This window comes from Strix uralensis, chromosome 17, assembly GCF_047716275.1.
Source record: "Strix uralensis isolate ZFMK-TIS-50842 chromosome 17, bStrUra1, whole genome shotgun sequence".
Lineage (NCBI taxonomy): Eukaryota > Metazoa > Chordata > Aves > Strigiformes > Strigidae > Strix > Strix uralensis.
In genome coordinates this window covers 12,281,436-12,300,865 of record NC_133988.1, presented here as the reverse complement: position 1 = coordinate 12,300,865, position 19,430 = coordinate 12,281,436, and the positions used below count along the sequence as shown (strand labels likewise).

At 39.1% G+C, this 19,430-nt stretch overlaps 1 protein-coding gene across 2 annotated transcripts in view; it reads right to left on the bottom strand.

The window, feature by feature from the left end:
- TMEM132D (transmembrane protein 132D) overlaps positions 1–19,430 on the bottom strand; it is a 294,438-nt gene that overhangs the window by 213,994 nt on the left and 61,014 nt on the right. For both annotated transcript variants that reach the window (XR_012631298.1, XM_074887190.1), the window contains one exon: positions 17,250–18,138. Coding sequence is in view for 1 of the 2 variants with exons in the window: in XM_074887190.1 (XP_074743291.1) it covers positions 17,250–18,138 (889 nt within the window). In the remaining variant the exon portion in view is untranslated. The remainder of the gene's footprint in view (positions 1–17,249; positions 18,139–19,430) is intronic.

The following is a 19,430-nucleotide window of genomic DNA, read 5'->3' as shown; positions in this document are numbered from 1 at the left end:
TTTAAACACCTCTCTGAACTACAGTGGTAATAATGTTGAAAATTGACTTTCCCCTTCTGAGTTTGAATTTGTCCACAAACAATTGCTTCAGCTGGTGGCGACTGACATTCTTCTCTCAGGTTTTACAAATTGTTCCACATACAGTCTGTCAAAGCAATTACAGTCTCCACAAAATCTAGATCACAGGCACATTTTAGAAAGCATATTTTAACTTTTTTTTCTTTAAATTTTATCTTGATAACTCAAATCAGAGTCAATTAACATTTCTAGTTGCAGAGAAAAAACCTTCATACATGAACTCAAGGCAAGCAATCCTGTCCCTTAAATAATAAACAAAGCAAACAAGGAAAAACCCATCAGACTATTTAAAGTCATTTTCAGTATCTGTTAGCTTGAGTAATGAATACTTAAAATAGGCAATTCCTCAAGAAGACGACAATCCTTCAACCCAAACACTTCAGAGCTTTTAGGTATTAGATCCAAAGATCTGTAAAGAGATATCTTTCTGTTGATAAGCCGTTACAAAGCACTTGCACCAAAGTTCACAGGGCACAGTTGAGAAAGGAATGGGAAGACAACAATTTAAAAAAATAGGAAAATAAAGTTTTCCTACATTACTTCGGTACAGACATCTTTTCTCCTTACATTAGATAAACACATAATCACATAGGTAAGTCACAGAGAGCCACTGAAGTAGCTACATAATATTTTGTGAGCCAGATCCTCTGACTTCACCGCAACAGAACACAGCAATTTGCACAGGTTGACGATTTCTGCCCAGTACAGCTTGTACAGTACCAAATCCACTGCATTGTCTCGTTAGAATATGGGAAGAATTGCCCCTTCGTTTTTGAAGAACATAAGAATGTAAAAGTTTTTACTCAAAGAGCATTTAGCAAAAAATAACTAATGCAAACAAAGTAATACTGAGATTTGGACACAGGCTCCAAATATGTCAACTTCTAGCAAAATACTGAAAACTATACTGACAATAACTCTGTACTCAATGCTATTAAATACATATCCATAAATGGATCACTAATCCTATGTTTCAGTAATGAAGTTTCTAAAGATATTTACAGCTGAATATATGCTATACTAAGTGTTCAAGAATATTATCCATTTGGGCAATGATGCTAGATATCTTGTCTCAGGGTGTGCAGTTTTTAATATCCTACAGGCAATACTTCCTGTGTTGACAGCCAGTGTTTAGTTTCATCATTTTAAATTAACTGTTACAGATTTAGATCATATTATATCTACTCTAATACACTTCTAATCAATTATTTTGTGCAATGGAATATCTACCATAGGCTATTACTATTGATATTCTTTGTGATGGAGTTAAATGAATCAGCTAGCATAGACATTGATTTCATAATAGTAGCTCCACTTTCGTCCATTCTCATAGGATTTCCACACCATGGGAAGTGGGTGTTGATGTGGCAGCCAGAAAAAAAAGATATGGGAAACACATTGCAGAGCAATAAGTTGGGAAAGACCCCAAGGATAGAGGGGTGCAAAGCAGGTATACTGTAAGAGATGCAGTTAACAAGTTGGTCTGGGTTCACTGTAGGCTTCAGGATACGATGCTGTGAAGAGGAATACTACTTCAGACTGTAAACATGACAGCAGGATGGGCTCCTTACAGGACTAGGAGACAGCAACTCTTGCCAGTGCACCAACTCACTCAAGGAGGAAGGAGTGCTCAGGTCAGCACTGCGCTCCTGTGCGGAACGGCATTCTGGCTACCCTACTGACAAGAATGAGTTAAGGGCCTCAGAGGATACAGCAGAACCACCTGACAACAAAAATGCAATAAGGTTAGAGGTATTTTTCTTACAAAAAATTAGCTTTTTATATTAAGGCTTTACTGAATGTGGAAAAGTAGAAACAAAAGCTGTTGACAAATCCAGGGTTTAGCATCTTTCAGCTAAAGATGTCAGATTTTCGATTGCCAAAACAGTGATGGGAAATGGCGGGGAGGGGGCGGTGGGGAGTGGGAGTGGATCTAAATTTTCTGCCTTTTTTTTTTTAAACCAAAAATTGAATTTTTGTTCTGGTGTTGAATTATTCATCAGGAAAATAATATCTGATTAACTTTTCCTAGAGGCCTAGGAACCAATCATATTTTTGGAACAAAGAAAAATAAAACAACTCGATGGACAGGAAAGGCAATTGCCTCAGACATAACATTTGACAAAGGTGGAAAGCACAAAGGAACAATAGATAGAAGCAACAATAAAACTGTATAAATAAACTCAGGGGGAAAATATAGAGATCATTGGTTTGAAAGTAGTTAATGTTGAGAATGGATGAAAGTGTTGTTCCCAGCAGTGGTGGTGGCAGGAATAGTAGAACAGGAAGACATCTTAGTGACACTGCTTGCCTTATGGCTGGCAACACAGCAACAAGGGAAAGAGAGAGAAAAACTGGTCTGAAAAGTGACTGATGCTCTGGAAACAGGAGGGGGAGGAGAAGGAAGAGGAAGCAGTGCCCCAGGGAGCAGAGCAGGCAGACTGAGATGAAACATCTCTACTTGAGGTCTGCCAGCACAAAGATTGTCCCCGGCTCCCTCAGATCCCGGGGTATTTCTAAGTCAAATGAACACCAGCAGAGGAAACAGTGCTTTGGGACCACACTGCTGTACCAGGTTAAAAACCCTGATCCAGCTGGTTGAAGAAATGCTTGGTTGGCAGAGGATCTCTGGGCAGCATGCAGGACACTTGGAGAGGTGAGCTTTCCAACATCCAACACAGCTAAAACGGGGAAGGGCTACAGAGGATATGCTAAGCAGATAATCCTAGTTTCAAGTTGTACTCACTTTTGTTTGATTTTTGCTACTGTTCCTTGTAAAGCTGAGGATTCACTCATGTCCTGTATTTTAACAACGAGCAAGAAGAGATGGGTGTATTTTATGATTTTTGCAGACAAAGATCTTTTGTTTGGCAAGTTGATATTCATGAATAAGTGGAATTTGATAAAGTAACAAGGCAATTTATTAAAATTTACCATGACTTTACATAAGTATTACAAGGATGTGTCAGGTCTGTTTCTTTAAGTAATACATTTAAAAATCTAAAAGGGCTCAGATTTGCCATTAGAAATGGGAAACTAATGTTACATTTCTTTGTGATCAAAAATGCACTTTGAGATTGCCTAATGCATTTCATATGTGTGTGTTCATGCTGGATAACTGTTACCCTTAAAAAATGTGAATGCAACATTGTGAAAAGTCAAAATATTTCAATAATTTCAAACTAAAGAAGTTACTTCCCCGCCATGAAATGTCTTTTATTCCTCAATGCACTTTACCTTTATTTTTTTAAAGTATTTTGAAAATAGAAAAAATTCCTTATCTGGATGGAATTTCATGTTTTACTGGAATATTAAAGGAAGAGAAAGGAAGTTCATTGACCCAAAGTTTTACAAGAATGTTCTACGTATTTGGCCACCAAGATTAAGATAAAAAGAGAGAAACAGCCAGACAGTTTTATGTAAAGATACACATAATTGGGCATCAACAAGAATATAGGAAGAGCATACTAGACCCAACATCCAGCTCCAAAACTTGTCAGTAATAACTGGGAAAGCAGAAGAAACTGGAATGGCCATGTTCACTGCAGCAACAAGACCTGGCAGAGAGGTTCTTGGCAGACAGTTGGAAGGCTGATAAAATAATAACTATAACTTTTTACCACTGTGTGACTGCGTAGCGGCTGGGGCACATCGGAGCTAGAAAGAAGGTTTGCATTGGGCTTTGCGCAAGCCTTGCTTTAGAAATAGACGTCCAAAGCTGACATGAACTCAGCATTGTGACAGCCTCTGAACTTTCTCAAGGGGCATGTTTCCCTGTCCCACAACAACAGCATAAAACTGGTTTACTCTCAAGGAAATGGGAGGCAGATGGGCAGTGACCCACTGTGAGGGCTGTCCCTGGCCCCAAGGCTCAGAGAAGGAATTGGTGCGAGATGTATAATTCCCTGGACCTGACAAAACAATGAGAAATCCTTGCACAGATCAAACAACATTAGGGGGAGCATGTGCACAGCAAAACGCTCTGTGTGTTATCTCAAAACACAATGTTTGATGCTTCTTTATCTGTGTTAAAACACCTTAAAGTCATGCTGTTCCCAGTATGATGCCCTCACCCAAACCCTTCTTCCTGTTGGCTTCACTTTATCAGTCAGTTGGGGATTTAAGTACATCACAGTGACATCTCCCGCTATTAGGTGAAAGTGTGATGGATGACAGGAGCAGAACCTGCAAACAAGGCGGCTCACACCTTGTCAGTGCCAATCACACTTACCATCTGTCTTCCATTTATCTAGCACAGACCTGACAGCCTTCTTTCATATTGTTTCATTTCTTACCACACAGGAGTCTCTAATGTTTTCTCCATTGAGAACTGAGAAGTTCTACAGGAAGAAAATAAAACTCAAAGGCATTGATTCTAGAAATTTAACTTGTAGTAACCCAAATTTCCCCACTCCTAAAAAAAACCCACCAAAATGACAAACCCAAAACCAAAACAAACCAACCCATATTTCCCAGCTATAGTTAAGCTGATTTCTGCTAATGTTCTTCATCTCCCTAACGAGTTATATTGAAAAAAATAGTTTTCCCTAACTAAGTCTTCCCGTGTATCCATAATGTAGCAGGAACAATGATTCTGAAGTACTGGATCAGCAATCCAGTAGTCCAATCCCAAACAGCACAGCTATGGAACACAAAATATGCTCTTGATATGCATGCCAATCTACTTTACATTTTTTCTGTTATGATGGAGGTTTTATAGTTGTATGATGTGGACCTACCTTCCTCTCAGGTGGTTAGAACATGCTCACTACAAAATACAGAATCCCAAGGAAACATAGAGGCCAGATTCACCATGTCCTTTCCTTAGGTTTACCTCTGTCAAGATGGTTGACTGAAACCATGTCAGACAGGTTTCTTTCTGTCCTCCTGGGATAAAAGCAGAACTTTGATGTTAAGAAGATAATGTGTTATTGCATCCAAACTAAAGGCTGACTCCTGGGATGGACCAAGTGACTCATGTCCTGCTGTTTCCTCTGTCAGGAAAACACCCAGCGTAGCTGGTATACTTAGATGGATTAAATGGGGTTCATTGGAGGCTGAAGTCTACACTGAACTCCAAGGACCAACCCATGAAAGAGTGCTACTCTTTCCACATTCAGAGTAATAAACAGGCAAAAGCAGCACCTGGGGTGATTTATACTGACCTGGCTTTACTGCCCCTAAAGAAGATCCACCTATGCTTGTCCACTGATGTTTAAGCTATCAAGCTGAAACCTCTTCCTGTTGCAAAAGACTCTTCCTCAAGGCCTACAATGTAAGCTGTCTACGCAAAAGGCATTTGTGCACTAATACACATGGATTCCTTTGGAACAGGGCTAGGAAAGGGACAGGAGAACAGTCTGAGCACACAGAGAACTCATGGTTGGAGCACTCAGTGGAATGATGCAGGAAAACCTCCACTGCCATCGTTAGCCATAGCTTAGGATAAAGGATGTGGAACACTGACTAAGTGTTGAATCACATTTTACACTCTTCCTACTTGAAGCTAAAGGTCAGTGAGGTAAATTCTAACTGTAGTCAATGTGAAACTTGAGTTTTATTGCCTTCTTTTTCTGAATGAGAAAAAAAAAGTCCAAGGAAAATAAAGCTTCAGTGTCAAAGAGCTCCCATTACTGTAATGTTTCTTTGTTATCAAGTGATTAGGAGAGGAACAGTAGGCAAACTGACCCTTTTCAAGCAGGACAAACAAAATAAAGCTACCCAGTCTATAACTGCATGGACAGAACAGTGACCCTGCAGCCCACCCTGACTCCTGGAGTACACCTGCACGCAAGCAGCACAGGGACCATCTAGTGCAAGCAGCACGGTTATCCTAGTATTTGTTAGCAGAATATCAACGTACTGATCACACAGTTTCACATTTAAGCTGGTCAAATCAACTGTGCTTACTCCTTGCAAAGGCTGGGAGCCAGTCTTTGTTCTGTGTGTACTGACAGTAGTAGTAGGCCTTGGAGTGTGATGGTAGCTCTTAGGTGCTACTGCAATGCAATAAACCATAATAGTAAGTCAGCTGTAAAGACCACTCATGTGAGTAATGGTTTGCTTGATCTGTCTCAGGTTTTTGACACTTGCTCAGTCAATGTGACTTTGATTCTCAAGGCAGAGGATCTTAACTGGAATAATTTTAACAGAAAGAATTATTTTCTTCTTAATATAATCTGTCAGTGCAACAGGAGGTAGAGTGCCCTAGAAGTCAATAGTTCTTAAGTACTTGTCTCCATACTGCTACTGACAATTTTGGGGCCATTGGCAAGTCACTTAGAAATGCAGGAAAGCTATTTCCCCATCTTCTAGATGGGGAAAATTATATTTGCTTGACTACCTCATAAACAGGCTATGAAAGTTAATTCATACTTGTTCAGTATGCTGAACACAGCAGAAAAGGAGAAAAAAAATAATTCAGAGTGAAGCCTTTTAGCAGGCAGTAGCATAGGTGTGATTATACCTTAGCACTACTTTAGAAAGGCCATCACTGTACAAGCTTACATTAGGAAATAACATTTATTACAACGAAACAATAAAGACACAAGACTGTCATCTTCTTAGGTGCCAGTACATAACTCCCACTTACTTCAACATGTCACTTATCTAGTTTATGCCACTGAATACAATCTGACTGAAGTGTCAGCCCAGGAGACCATCAAGAGTGATTCACCTTGTTAAAGGCCACCTTCACAAAAAGGGCAAACTAAGCTACAAGGCCTGGAAACCTTGCGGATACTGTAAGCTTGCTGTTTAAAATCTCAAGGTACTGTTAAATAGAGTCAGGCATTGTTGCCTTTCCTGAACAGTCACTCTGCCTCTAGTCTATGTTAAAAAAGGCTCAGACTGATACAATATTATCCTCTTTTTGCCTCTGAAGGATTGGTCAGGTTGTAAGTTTGCAGATTTCCTTAGCACCAGAATCACAGAAGGTTTTGAGTTGGAAGGGACCCATAACGATCATTGAGTCCAACTCCCTGCCCTTTGCAGGACTGCCTAACACTAACCCTAACATCACCACACGCCCTGCCGTCCTCTGGCTCAGGGGCTTTGGGCTACAGATGCCAATATGTACTGGGAGGGGACCAAGGGGATCCAGTCTGTACTGGCTAGAAACTATCTTTTGGTCATTCGTTACATTTTGTCAAAGACATTTTACCAAACTTTGGCTAGGGACAGAGGCAAGAAAGATCAGAACTTCTGAAGTTACCTTAAATGCATTTTACGCCTTCTAAAAATCAAGAGTCATATTCAGCCACTAACATAAGATACATGAATATTAGAAGTTGCTATAATCAGATACAGACTTCCTGATCTGCTAAGGTCATATTGCCAAAAAAACCTTCCTTTTGCCTATGATACTATGTCTTGGTGGGGAGATTGTAGTAAAGGCTCAAAAAAAGTGACAAGGCAGGGGAAACAACACAACCTGGAGCTACTGCTTGCTAAGGGGCTGTGTATTTCCAGCTCAGTAGCCTTTTATATTACCACTGGACAAGATCATGGTCTGGTGATCATCAGTCAGGTAACCAACTCGGTGATCTGGGATGTTTTTTAAAACTGAAGAAATAACCATCAATGGAAAATTTTGTATTTCCTAGGCTGTTCTTTGCAAGGACAAAGAACCCAGGAAAAATATTAAATTCATTTTTACATCAAGACTGAGCAATGGAACAGCTGAAATTTAGAGGCTATAATTTTGAAAGAATCAGAAAGATTATTTTTTTCTTTTTTTAATTCCTCTTCTCTCCTTAGTTTTAAATTGGCCAAAGTAGGCCACAAGATCAGTTAAAAGAGGAAGGGGGAAAAAAAAAAAGTCAGTGATGTATGTTGTGGAGAAGAGAAGATTAGGAGTTGTTTAAACCAGAATGTGGAAGGGGATGTTTAAGTGACAGAATAAACCGAAGCTATAGAAAAAGGAAGTGAAAAATGCACATTAGGATTCTTTTAAATCTGGCAGAAGAGGTACAAATTCAGGGTTGGGATACCATGAAATAGCCACATAATCTAAGGCCTAGAGAAAAGCCCATCTCATTAGAGTTTTATGTGGCTGGTAACCTTCCTGATCACCACTTATTGCCTGATTGTTTCAACTACTAAAATATGATTTAGTTCAGCACTAAGAATAAAATTTGATTTAGCTCAGCACTAGAAGAACACACAGAAATCTGATAAAGTCAGTCTTGTTCAAATTTTCTTGCTGTATAAATTGAGTACTAATGATCTTGACACTGCTACCCTCATGTATTTATGCAGCCTTTCTCATGTTTGCTGGATTATTATTGATCTATTGTTAGATAAAGTGACAAATAAGAGAAGTTTATGTAACCTGAACTCTAGGAGACTTTTAGGAAAAATTTTCCCAATTATCAATAAGTATTGCTTATTCACTTATCGCAGTTTCACACTAGTCACTGTATTCCCACAATTATCATCAAAAAGATGACATAAAAAAATACCAGACAGACCACAAACCCTCTCAACAGTTTATAAAAATGGTACCTACATATCTCTGACTCCCAAGTTCGATTTACAAATGCAGAAATATCATAGATACAGTTTATAAAAAAAAATCTCAACTTTCTTACCATATCAGAGTTTTACAAGTTTCCAGTACAACCTTCAGTCATTTCCTGAGAAAAACGGTATTTTATACCTGTTACTTCTTTCCTCTGGAAATCTGGCGATAGAGTTTGACAGTGAAATGCAAAACTATATATAGGTTGGGATAGTGTAGACCAACTTAACAGTATAAAATCAGGACACTTCTTGCTGCTAGTGAAGCTAAACTGGATTTTCTCCAAATGAAAAGATTTTCCAATAGCTACTCACTCAGCAGCAACAGCTAAAGAAAACATTTAAGGCCACAATGTTATGAACATGAAAGAATATGAGAAACAAAGGTAGGATTCTTTAACTGGAAAACCAATCCTAATCCCTTCCACTTAAGAATTTATTCTCCTTCACAATTTTTAATGTTGATTGAGAAAATATATACACCAAAAGGAAGATCCTATAAAACGTTAAATAATTCAGGACAGTTCCAATTCATTGCTGATAGGATATATTTCTCAAATACAAATAGAATTCAAACCAATAAGCAAATCAATCATTATTGCAGAAGTGAGCTAGCAGGTTACCTGTGGGGTTTGGTGAATTATAACTGTCCTTTGTATTTACTGAATAACTCCTAACCAAAGATCTCAGATTAGTTCATTCATTTTAAAGAAGCAGCACATTTTACCAAGATAGATTTTACTTATTTCTTCTTCTTAGCAGATGAGGAAAGCAAAGACTAGGACTTCATTTTTCAAAACCTGTGGCTACATGTATTTTTATCCCAAATGTCCTTTGGCTGCAGCTGTGCTGCCCAAAGACTCTCCTTTCTTTCAATATACCATGCACCAGCAGGCTCACCACTGGCCCTATCACCTTGTAGGCCATCATTTGTGACTCCTCTGAAAGTTAATTTCAGAGCTCAGCATCCCCATAAAACACCCAGTGATTTCACACTGGATGCAAAGGAAACCAGTGTAGGTTTGATGAATTCCAATGCCTAACTTTAAAGGATTTAAGTTTGAGGATCACATGTACAGATCTACACAGATAAAGTCAGTAGGAAATATCAGAGTGATGTCTGCTTCTTCAAGGCCCACATTTTAGTAGATGCCACTTGGAAGATAGTACATACTGCATCGAGAAGCATGCACTACCTCATAAGCTATTGGGTCACTTTTATATCCTGTGTGCCTGGGCAAATGGACAGGGTCCTGGTGGACTGCTCACTTGAATTCAGATAACTAAATTCTATTTAAGTGACATTTTGGAGCATCAAGTTCTTTTTTAGATTGGTCGTAGACTTCCATGTCACAATGAAAAGTCTGAGAGAGCTAGAAATAGCAAAGCTCATCTCCCAGCTTCCAATCACTTCTGTCAATCACAAGGTTTTCTTTCTTCTCTTGGAGTTTATTTTTCTACTCCAGCAGCATCTCCCATGCATTAGGTCACATATATAAAGGAAAAAGCAGAGCTAAGCAGACAGCACAATTAACTAATTTTCTCTATTTAGATCTACATACAAAACCATTCCAATTTCTGGCAATAAAATGCCAGAGAAAAGGTCCTCTCTTCAAAACACATAATTCCCATACCCCTCTGCACTCCTACACATCCTCTACTGCACAATACATGGTTCTAACTTCTTACCATCATCTCCCATGCTTGCAGTGAGGTCATCATACCTTATAGTACAAATTTAGCTGATTTTAGCAGGGAGGAAAGCATGTTCCCAGGAAAGAGAAAAGAGTGAAAGCCACAGGTAGGTAGGAAAGCAAAAAAGAACCGTTTGCAAAGTGTATATTTTGCATATAAATCTACTTGACACAGGAGAGCAAAATGGTAAGAGTGCTTTTACTCTGCAGGCACTTATATCAGCGCACTGGAAGCTCACTTCAAGCCTAATCCTGGAGCACTTTGGGCTGCAGCAGTGGTAGGTGAACCCTCTCCTCTCAGAGCACATAACTGTCAGAAAGCCACATCCCTGTGTTGAGCCAATGGGTGAGCAACTCTGGAGAGATCTTGTGAATGTACAGGGTTTGTGAGGCCTAAAAAGCTCTGTGTTATTACATGGCCATATCCAAACTCCTGTTAGGAACGAGTTCTTACTGACCCTTTCTGGGGAGCTCAGCCCTTAAATACAAAGTTCCACCATGACACACTATTATTGGAGGACACAAGTGTAAGAATTACAATAGGCAGTGCATGCTGTAGGCTATACTGGAGGGAGAGGTGAAGCTATTGGATGCTCAGTGAAAAATCTAATTACTCCCATGCTTCTGCTGCACATACTTCTGGGAAAACAAAACAAAAAAAACCCCAAAAACACCACACCAAAAAACCCAAACCAAACACAGTGGAGTTGGGCTCCACCAGATAATCAAAGGCTACAGCTCTCCTCTTATATGCTGAGCATTAGAGCAAAGGACACACAACAACAGCAACACAAACTGTTGCATCTTAAAATAAAAACAGAATGCACTTCTGGTCATGGGAGCAGCATTAGGTCCTGCATCCCTCCCCACGCACCAGGAAGCTTCATGCTGCCCTGTCTGACCCTGGCACACGATGCCATACCGTCAGCTTCTGGCAAAGCCCACATCACAATGTGAGAAGAGATGGATGCAACAAAAAGGCACATTTCCCAGTATCCTGGTAAACTCTGGTATCCTGGATTCAATTTCCACATGAAGAAATGAAAAGAATGTTTTTCTACGTTTTTCAGGGAAAAAAATCAGATTTGGGAAACCAGAAGATCTATAAGCATCAGTTGCTGCCAGAACTTCATTTACTTCTTTAAGGGTAATAACTATATAATTTAGCACACAAGATTCACTAAGTATAATTATAAATTGAATACCTGTAAAAAAAGAGACTGCTTTTTTCACTCATTAATATATATCTATGTCTGACATTAAGTACCTTAAAACAATTCCATCTCTACTATTTCTTTGTTGATTCATCTCCAGAAACAGGAAAACAAATTTAAAAGGTTGCAAACAGTATCAATACTGCTGACTTTTAAACAAAAAGGAAGGTTATATTCAGGAGGCTCAGTAAAAACATGCTAATAAAGAACTCTATCTACACTGTAGATTCAGAACACTCATTTTCCCAAGTTTGGAAAACTATGGCACCCCTACATATATTAATTGTAATGTATGTAACAGCACAGTGTTAATAACCAGCAGTAATTTAGGCTTGCAGCAAACAGGAATTGTAGTTGCATAACACTAGAAGCTTTGAAGCATTAACTACTGAAAGCATTTGGAAGGACTGACATGAAATAACACTTTATATGTTTTCCATTCTCAGCAAAAAACTTCAGATAAAGATTTCCTTTCAATTTCACTTTCCAGTATACGTATTTTGACATTTGGAGAAAAACAGTAAAATAAAATAGACTAGAATATTTTCCACAAACTTTAGGGATCTTTCAACACCTTTTAATGGGAAGACTAGAGAGTCTTCAGCCTTCTCTGGTCAGCAGCCTGCAAAAAGATGACAAAACAGTCTCTGGGACTGCATAGGCTGCGGGCTCTACAGCAGCCTTCTTTGGGCTAGGATGTATGACACTATTTGTGCCCCAGCACACAACCCTCCCACATGGCCAGTGACAAAGAATACAATGAATAATTAATTTGCATTCAAAAGGAGAGAAAATAATAGCATAAAGGCACAGGACATTAAATCACTTATATTATAAAGGCATTTAATACTGCTTCACTGAGAAGATATAATTGCTCGTTGCTTGTATACAGTATGTAATCTTCAAATAATTGTTGATATTAGCAGTGATAAAATCGCTTCAGAGAGGTTGAGTGACTTGGCCAAGACCAAAGAGGAAAGAAGTGTGTGAATTAAGCTGAGAAATCAGTCACTTAAGGCTCAGGGCTCTAGTCCACGCTTACAACCTGGTGCTTACAGCAGTATTCTGTATTTATCCATCATTTACGTATTATCTCCTTCCTTCCTTTCCTCTAACTCTCACGCCCATACAGAGTCAAGACAAATATTTTTAATTTCTCTAGTTCATTAAAAAACAAAACCTAGACCTTGGCCCTTATGGTCCAACTCTTTCACAAAATTAAAAACAGTCCATCAGTTTCACATTCACTACTCTAAATCTTCCACTGCACAGAACAGCAGTACGAGGAACAAAAACAGTTACCTTTCCCTATATATTTTAGTATTCAGCAGTTTCTAGAGGGTTCTCCTTGGAGACAATTTCTTATTAGAAAGGGGATAGAGTTTATTCTAAACATAACTGTTTTGAAACAAAAAATATTCCATAGTGATGAGTAATTTCTGACTTTTGGTTGTTTTGCACGGCTGTTTCTTCTTTTTTGACCTGTATATCCTATATTTTCCATCTGTTCAAGCCATGATTTCCAGTCCACTGGAGCAAAAGCAATGGTAAAAGCATTTTGCCAGCAGCCCTTGGCCTCACTTTATGAATACAGTTCCAAATCTTGCTGCCACTCAAGGTACAGCTTCTAAAATAAAGGACTGTTTCAAAATAAAAATTAATACAATTTTCTCATTGTATTGGGGGGGGGGGGGGGGGGGCAGGAGAAAGGGGACCTTTATCAGAGAGGAGTTTAGAGGGAGATCAAATAGATGAGCACGTGCTGGTCTTATTGATATTTACAATATAGGAGCAGAAACCATAAAGACCAATTAGTCATTACAGTGCACAACAGCCACCAGCACTCTAGTTTCTGTTCCAAGGAGCAGTACCGCCATCGCAATCAGAGGACACAGCATTCCCACCACTGCCAGGCTAGAGAAGGGGAAAGAAGGCAGATTAACTGACTTGCTTAAAGCCACCCTGGATGCTTATGGGTTATTGGGTACTGAATCTGTGTCTGCAAGAAGAAATCTGATGTCTTCATTCATTCATTATATGACAACAGCTGGCAGTGGTAGTCATATTAGCCTCTTATTAACCAGATGCAACAAATACTCACAGAATTAATTTATGGTCTTGATAAACTAAGGATCTAGTAAGGTTTTCCCTACACCCTTGGGATTCCCTTCCAAATCTTGGAACCCCAAAGCTGGAAACAGCCAGGAGTTTGTTAGAGCTATGTTCTGCTTCTGAAGCGGCCTGTTGAAGATCAGTCTGGTGAAACAAGGCACCTTGAAACACATTATTACTTTGTCTATAGCCCTTAGGAGTAATCCGACCACACAGTGGCTTTTAGTGTGCAATCCCACATTTTGCCCATCTAGTTTACATTGCATAACAGGCATAGGTTTCTTCATTTAGAAATACAAAAACTGACCATCAGTTGGTGAAAATCCATACATTGTACAGCAAAAAGGGATCATTTCGAAAATACAGAGGGACCTTCTGTGTAACAGCTGATGTCAGAGACTGCTCTTCATCTCCCCAGACTGCAGGTTTTTTCCTTAGACTCATCATTTCTCTCTGAGTGGACAAGGTCTGTTATCCTCTCCTATATATTATGATGAATCATTTTATTGATTATTTACATGAATGGGTCATTTCTGCTCCTTTTTGCTCCATCTCAACTGACAGGATGGAGGATTATTTACATATCTGTTCATGCTCTCATATTTACATGTGCTAACAGGATGAAGTTTCTTTCAGTCTACACTGACTCGATGTCTGTACCTTTACAAACCAGGAGAATTTAAAGTTTTAGAAACTTAAAACTCAACCACGTCATAGAAGATGTCTCTGATGGCTTTTACACAATGCCAGCTGGAGAGTCTGTTCTGAAATCAGAACAGGCAGCATATCACAAATGCAGCCTTTTGTTTAGTTGACCATGTCAAAAAAGAACATATATAGTATAATCATAGAATGGTTTGGGTTGGAATAGACCTTTAAAGATCATTTAGTTATAGATAATGGATATACTAGACTGACATGCAAGACTTCCAATCCTGAAATAGGGCCTTATTTCAGTCAAAGGCTACTTCAATATCTAATCACTTAGAGTAACATTTACTCCTAAAGAGAGGGCCATGAAAGAGGCATTAGCATCTTGTCTGACACTGGCATTACAGGAGATCCCAACATAAAAAAAAGAATTTAAGCCAAAGCATTTAATCAAGCTCAGTTTTTTGCTCTTACCTGGTAGTTGCTTTTTCCCTTACAGCAGAAGATACATAAAAATTAGCAACCACCAAAAACTGAATTAGCTATGTACATGTCATGGAGGGATGAATGCAGAAAATAGATACTAAAATTCTGACCAAGGAAACAACCAAACGAAAGCTTAGACATGCTGTAGTTAGGATCAAAGACAGACAGGCAATGATGCTTTAGAAGCAGAGTAGAACAGATATACAACTACTCCGATATTGCAGCGTATTAGTCTTCAAGCCAGTTACTGTTAGAAAAGCAGGTCGAGAGAAATCAAAACTCGTGAAAGTGACATGAGTAAACAGCAAGCTGTTACAGAAGTTTATGTTTTTAAAAGGTAACAGCAAACACATTTTTGAAGAAAAAAAATGCCACATTTTTCATTTTGAGCTTGTATTTGCTATCTAGTTTTAGCGTATTTTTTGTGGTTTATGATACCTTAGATCTCAAAATAAAGAGCTAAAATTCAAACACGCCATTCCCTTTTTTGTTCCAGAAAATTAATTTTAGAAGCATTCATTTAAAAGTTCAGGTGTTCTGTTTTCATCCTAATTTAAACAAAGAAAGATTTTTGAAAATTTTATAAACCTACATATAGTATAATTATCATGGTTATAGCTAGCTCTACTTGTAACTGATCACAGCTCATGGAAATATAGGTGCTTTGAAGTCAGATTTCTAAGACCCTGCATTTACAGAGTAAAAACAATGAGTGGTTTTTACCTTAAGTCTCTCAGATACAAAAGGTTTTTAATGTTTATATTTAAACCAATTTTCATATGTAGTGGAAGTTTCCATACACATCTGAAGTAATATCCCTTTAAAATCATTAGTATAGGGGAAGATAGAAAGGCATCCCTGAACACTTACTATGAGGAACTCAGATTGTCTGTCTTGAAATCAGCCAGGAAACAACTGAAATCTTAGGCAGATTGACTCAGGGAACAAAAACCTGATACGGTAAGTAGAGTAGACATCGTACCCGTGCGTGCCCTCTACCCGATGAAGAGGAAATAATGGTCCTCAAGTAAGCAATTAAGTGCTGTGGTTGTTCAGTTTATATATGACCCACTTTCAAAGGAAAAATGACCTGATTTTATGGCAAACTACTTCCCCCAGAAATCCCACACAAATCTCGTGGAGGGAGGGAAGAAAAAAAAATGAGAATGACTAGTTTAAGCCCTTACTACTCGGGTCAGTGGAGTCAAATCTGACTTACTCCTTACTCCAGTATGAGGTATACATCCATGTATAACCATGTTGCACTTACAGCTTTGTGACATTTTAATAACCGAGCCCTGAAACATATCTAGGCGACTTTAGCCAGAGATTTTGGGAGTTTCAGATGTATAACCACCAGAGAAAGAGTATTTTGTCTCAAGTCATGATTTTAGGTGAAGGCACCAAGCATCTCTGGTGTTCAGCACAGCTGTTGACTATGGTGCACCTGTGACATTTGTAAGAGCAGAGAGTTCACTGCTCCCTCTCATGATGTGCCTCCTCTTTCGGAGGTATGTTTTGTAAGCTTTGGCACCAATGGTCATTTCTAGGACAAACACCCAAGATAAATGAGTCTTAATCTGAGAAGCCAGAGTATGACATTTACCTCCAGTTCTAAAAGAGCTGGCACAAGTAATTGGTAAGAGATAAAAGAATAAAATCAGCTCTACACACACCGATCTTCCATGCGCCTGCCACACAACCGTACTTTATAGTGCTGGAATTTATATGGACTTTATAGAGTGGCAAACTTGAAAAGAAAAGCCAACTGGACAGTCTCACTTGTATGCCATGCATATCTGCTCTCAGTTTGCCACAGTACAGCCTGATAGTCTTTGCTGCTCTTTCTCGTATTATTTTGGTGGGCTTCCCATCATAATACCTCAACCCTGGGACAAAGTAAATGCAGCACTGGACATTACATTCAAAATACAACCACAACCACCCTCAAGTATTTTTCATTTTCAGAAATGGTTTTGGTATATCTATAATACTTAGGAACCTCAAACATCCTGTAAAACAGAACCAGACTTACAACAAGTTGGGGAGAGATGTTTAAGCATATAAATCCTATTTAGATGCCTAATTCTTGCTCACTTCCTATAAACACCTTTGTGAATTTGAGCTTTACTAATCCAAACATGAGTTCAATGAGAGATTAGGAGCACTGCAAACTCCAGATCAGGAGACTTTAAATGTTATCTCCTATTAGCACATAGATAGGACCCAGCTCTACTCTTTCAATTTTTATAAGAAGTACTCGAAGAACAACTTCAAGAAAAGGCCTTTCTCACTCAAAGAGATCACGTCTCAGACAATTCATACAATATTAGATGAACAATAGGAGAAATGTTGAGTCAACCAACCGCAATACAATTTCTGTAGAGCAGCAATTGAAGGACTGTTAGGCAATTTATACATGAGAAAGTGACTTCCCATACCAAGAGTAGAGAAACAGAGAATAAGGTACCAAAGAAACACAGAACAGCCTTACCTCAGTGTGAACTGATCTTCTGTTGAATTTTTAGCAACAGATACAAGGAAAGTCAAAATGTCACCTTGCTTGACAGTCTTTGGTGCATACTGGATGGCAATATTATTATCCAATCTCATTTCATTTAAAGAAGGGCCAGCATGTGTCTGGTAAAGGAAAACACTTCCAATCCTCTGCAAGGGAGGTCCCGACTCATCAATGTCGTTGCGCCCTGGTCGGATCCCATTACTTTTCCTGACATCTTCCTTGGTACATTCCCCTTTCTCATCTCCTGGTTGTATGGCATAGTAAAGCTCCACAGGACTCCCTTCAGACTGATCCATTGTTTTTTTACGGCCAGCAACAACTGTGGGGGGGTTAAACCAGCTTGGCAGGAGCTCCAGCTCTGCCACACACAACCCCAGATCCCCTTGCAATCTGCAGCTGCCCCTGACTTCCCGCGTCTCTCGGAAGGCAAAGACCCGCAGGCAGGGCAGCCGTTCCGTGGTGCTATAGTCATCCCAGTCCCTGCCCACGATGTAGAACAGGACCTGGACTTTGGGCTTGCTCAGGTAAATTTTGTCACTCATTATGAAGGCCTTAAGTTTCCAATTAAAGGAGAACTTGTTAGTAGATCCGAATGGATTTGAAGACAACATTAAGTCCTGGGGCACTACTTGTTCAATGGAAAAAGGTCCATAGCTGGCATTTAACACAGGTGGCCTCTTGGATTTGTAGATCAGAAAGGATTCCACTCGGGACTGCAAGCTAGAATTCCTCATAATATCCTGGTTGGCTTCCTTAAGAAAGAAGGAAACATCCGCATTGTGGATACGATAGGTCACAGGCAAGTAAGTTGGCAGTAAAGAAAATCTCTGTATACTCTCCAGGATCCCTCGACTCTCAGCCACTGTTAAAAGGAAAGGAGAGTTTAAAAGATCAGATCTTCAAGTCATACTGTGATATAATCTCGCTGACTTTACTGAGGGGATTGACAGTGCTGTAGCTGGTATTAGTGGCAACAGCAATCACCATCAATCCATGCAGAAGTAGCCTAGGTAGATGTTGATTTATCTAGTTAGCTTGGAAAACAATAGGTTATGATATGTTCTACATGGCAGCTAGATTAAAAGTAGCAGCTTGCGTAGGTTTATGCATGCCAAAGGTCACATCTTCACTTGCAGTATACATTTATTATCAAAGAGCAAAATTACCCAGTCAGAATCTGCAACATAAGATCAGTGCAAAGGCACATTTAAAAAGGAATTTGATCATTAAAGCAAGATGCACCTGCACAGGAAACCAATGCAATGATTTTACATCAGATGCTACACATGGACCACTTAGAGTTCACTTCAACCTTCTTTTCAGCACTCTCAAGCAATATATGGAATTTAAGTGGTTTTCTGCACAAGGCTGAATTCCACCTTAAGAATAGTTAGCACAATAACCATTTACACAAAAGCTCCTTTACAACACTATAGTACTAGAGGATTTTGAAAGGAACTTTATTTGCATCCAATTTGTAGTCTCTTCTATTTCACTTCATCTGTGAAAAGAGGGGTTTTTTCTGTAAATAACTATCAGGATTCATGGCACTGTTGTTGCCTAACCCTACTTTGTTCCCTAATACAACTGCATTATCTGTAGGCTGTACATCACTGCACATTGAAAGAACATCTTCAATGACACTGAGCCTCTCTTACTGCAAGATATCTATTTTAACTGTGCCATCAAGCAATTACCTGAGGCAGGCTATCATATTAAAGAATAAACTCTCCATCCTTTCTAGGAACTGTCAGTCCCAAAGAGCAAAGACATACACTGTTAAAAAAAACACAGATGCAAATACGGTATGACCTTTGCTGTTTGAATATCTGACCTTTATGCTTATGTCTTCACACTCTAATTGTGAAATAAATAGCTTTTTTTTTTTCCCCATAGCAAATGCAAATCCTTACCCTTATCCAGAACAGTGACACAGGGTTACCACAGATGGCATTCAAAGGCAACCTGGTTTCCCAAGCTCTAGTCCACAAATGCTTTATTAGTCCTTATCTTGTTTGGCATCCGACCTAAATATTTATTTGCTTACCAAGTACTGCTGTGGCCTAAACTGATGTCAGTTACTCCTAACCACCAATCTACCATTCATGTACTGCAATTCACTGCGAATCCTAGAACAGGATAGAAAATGCTTGT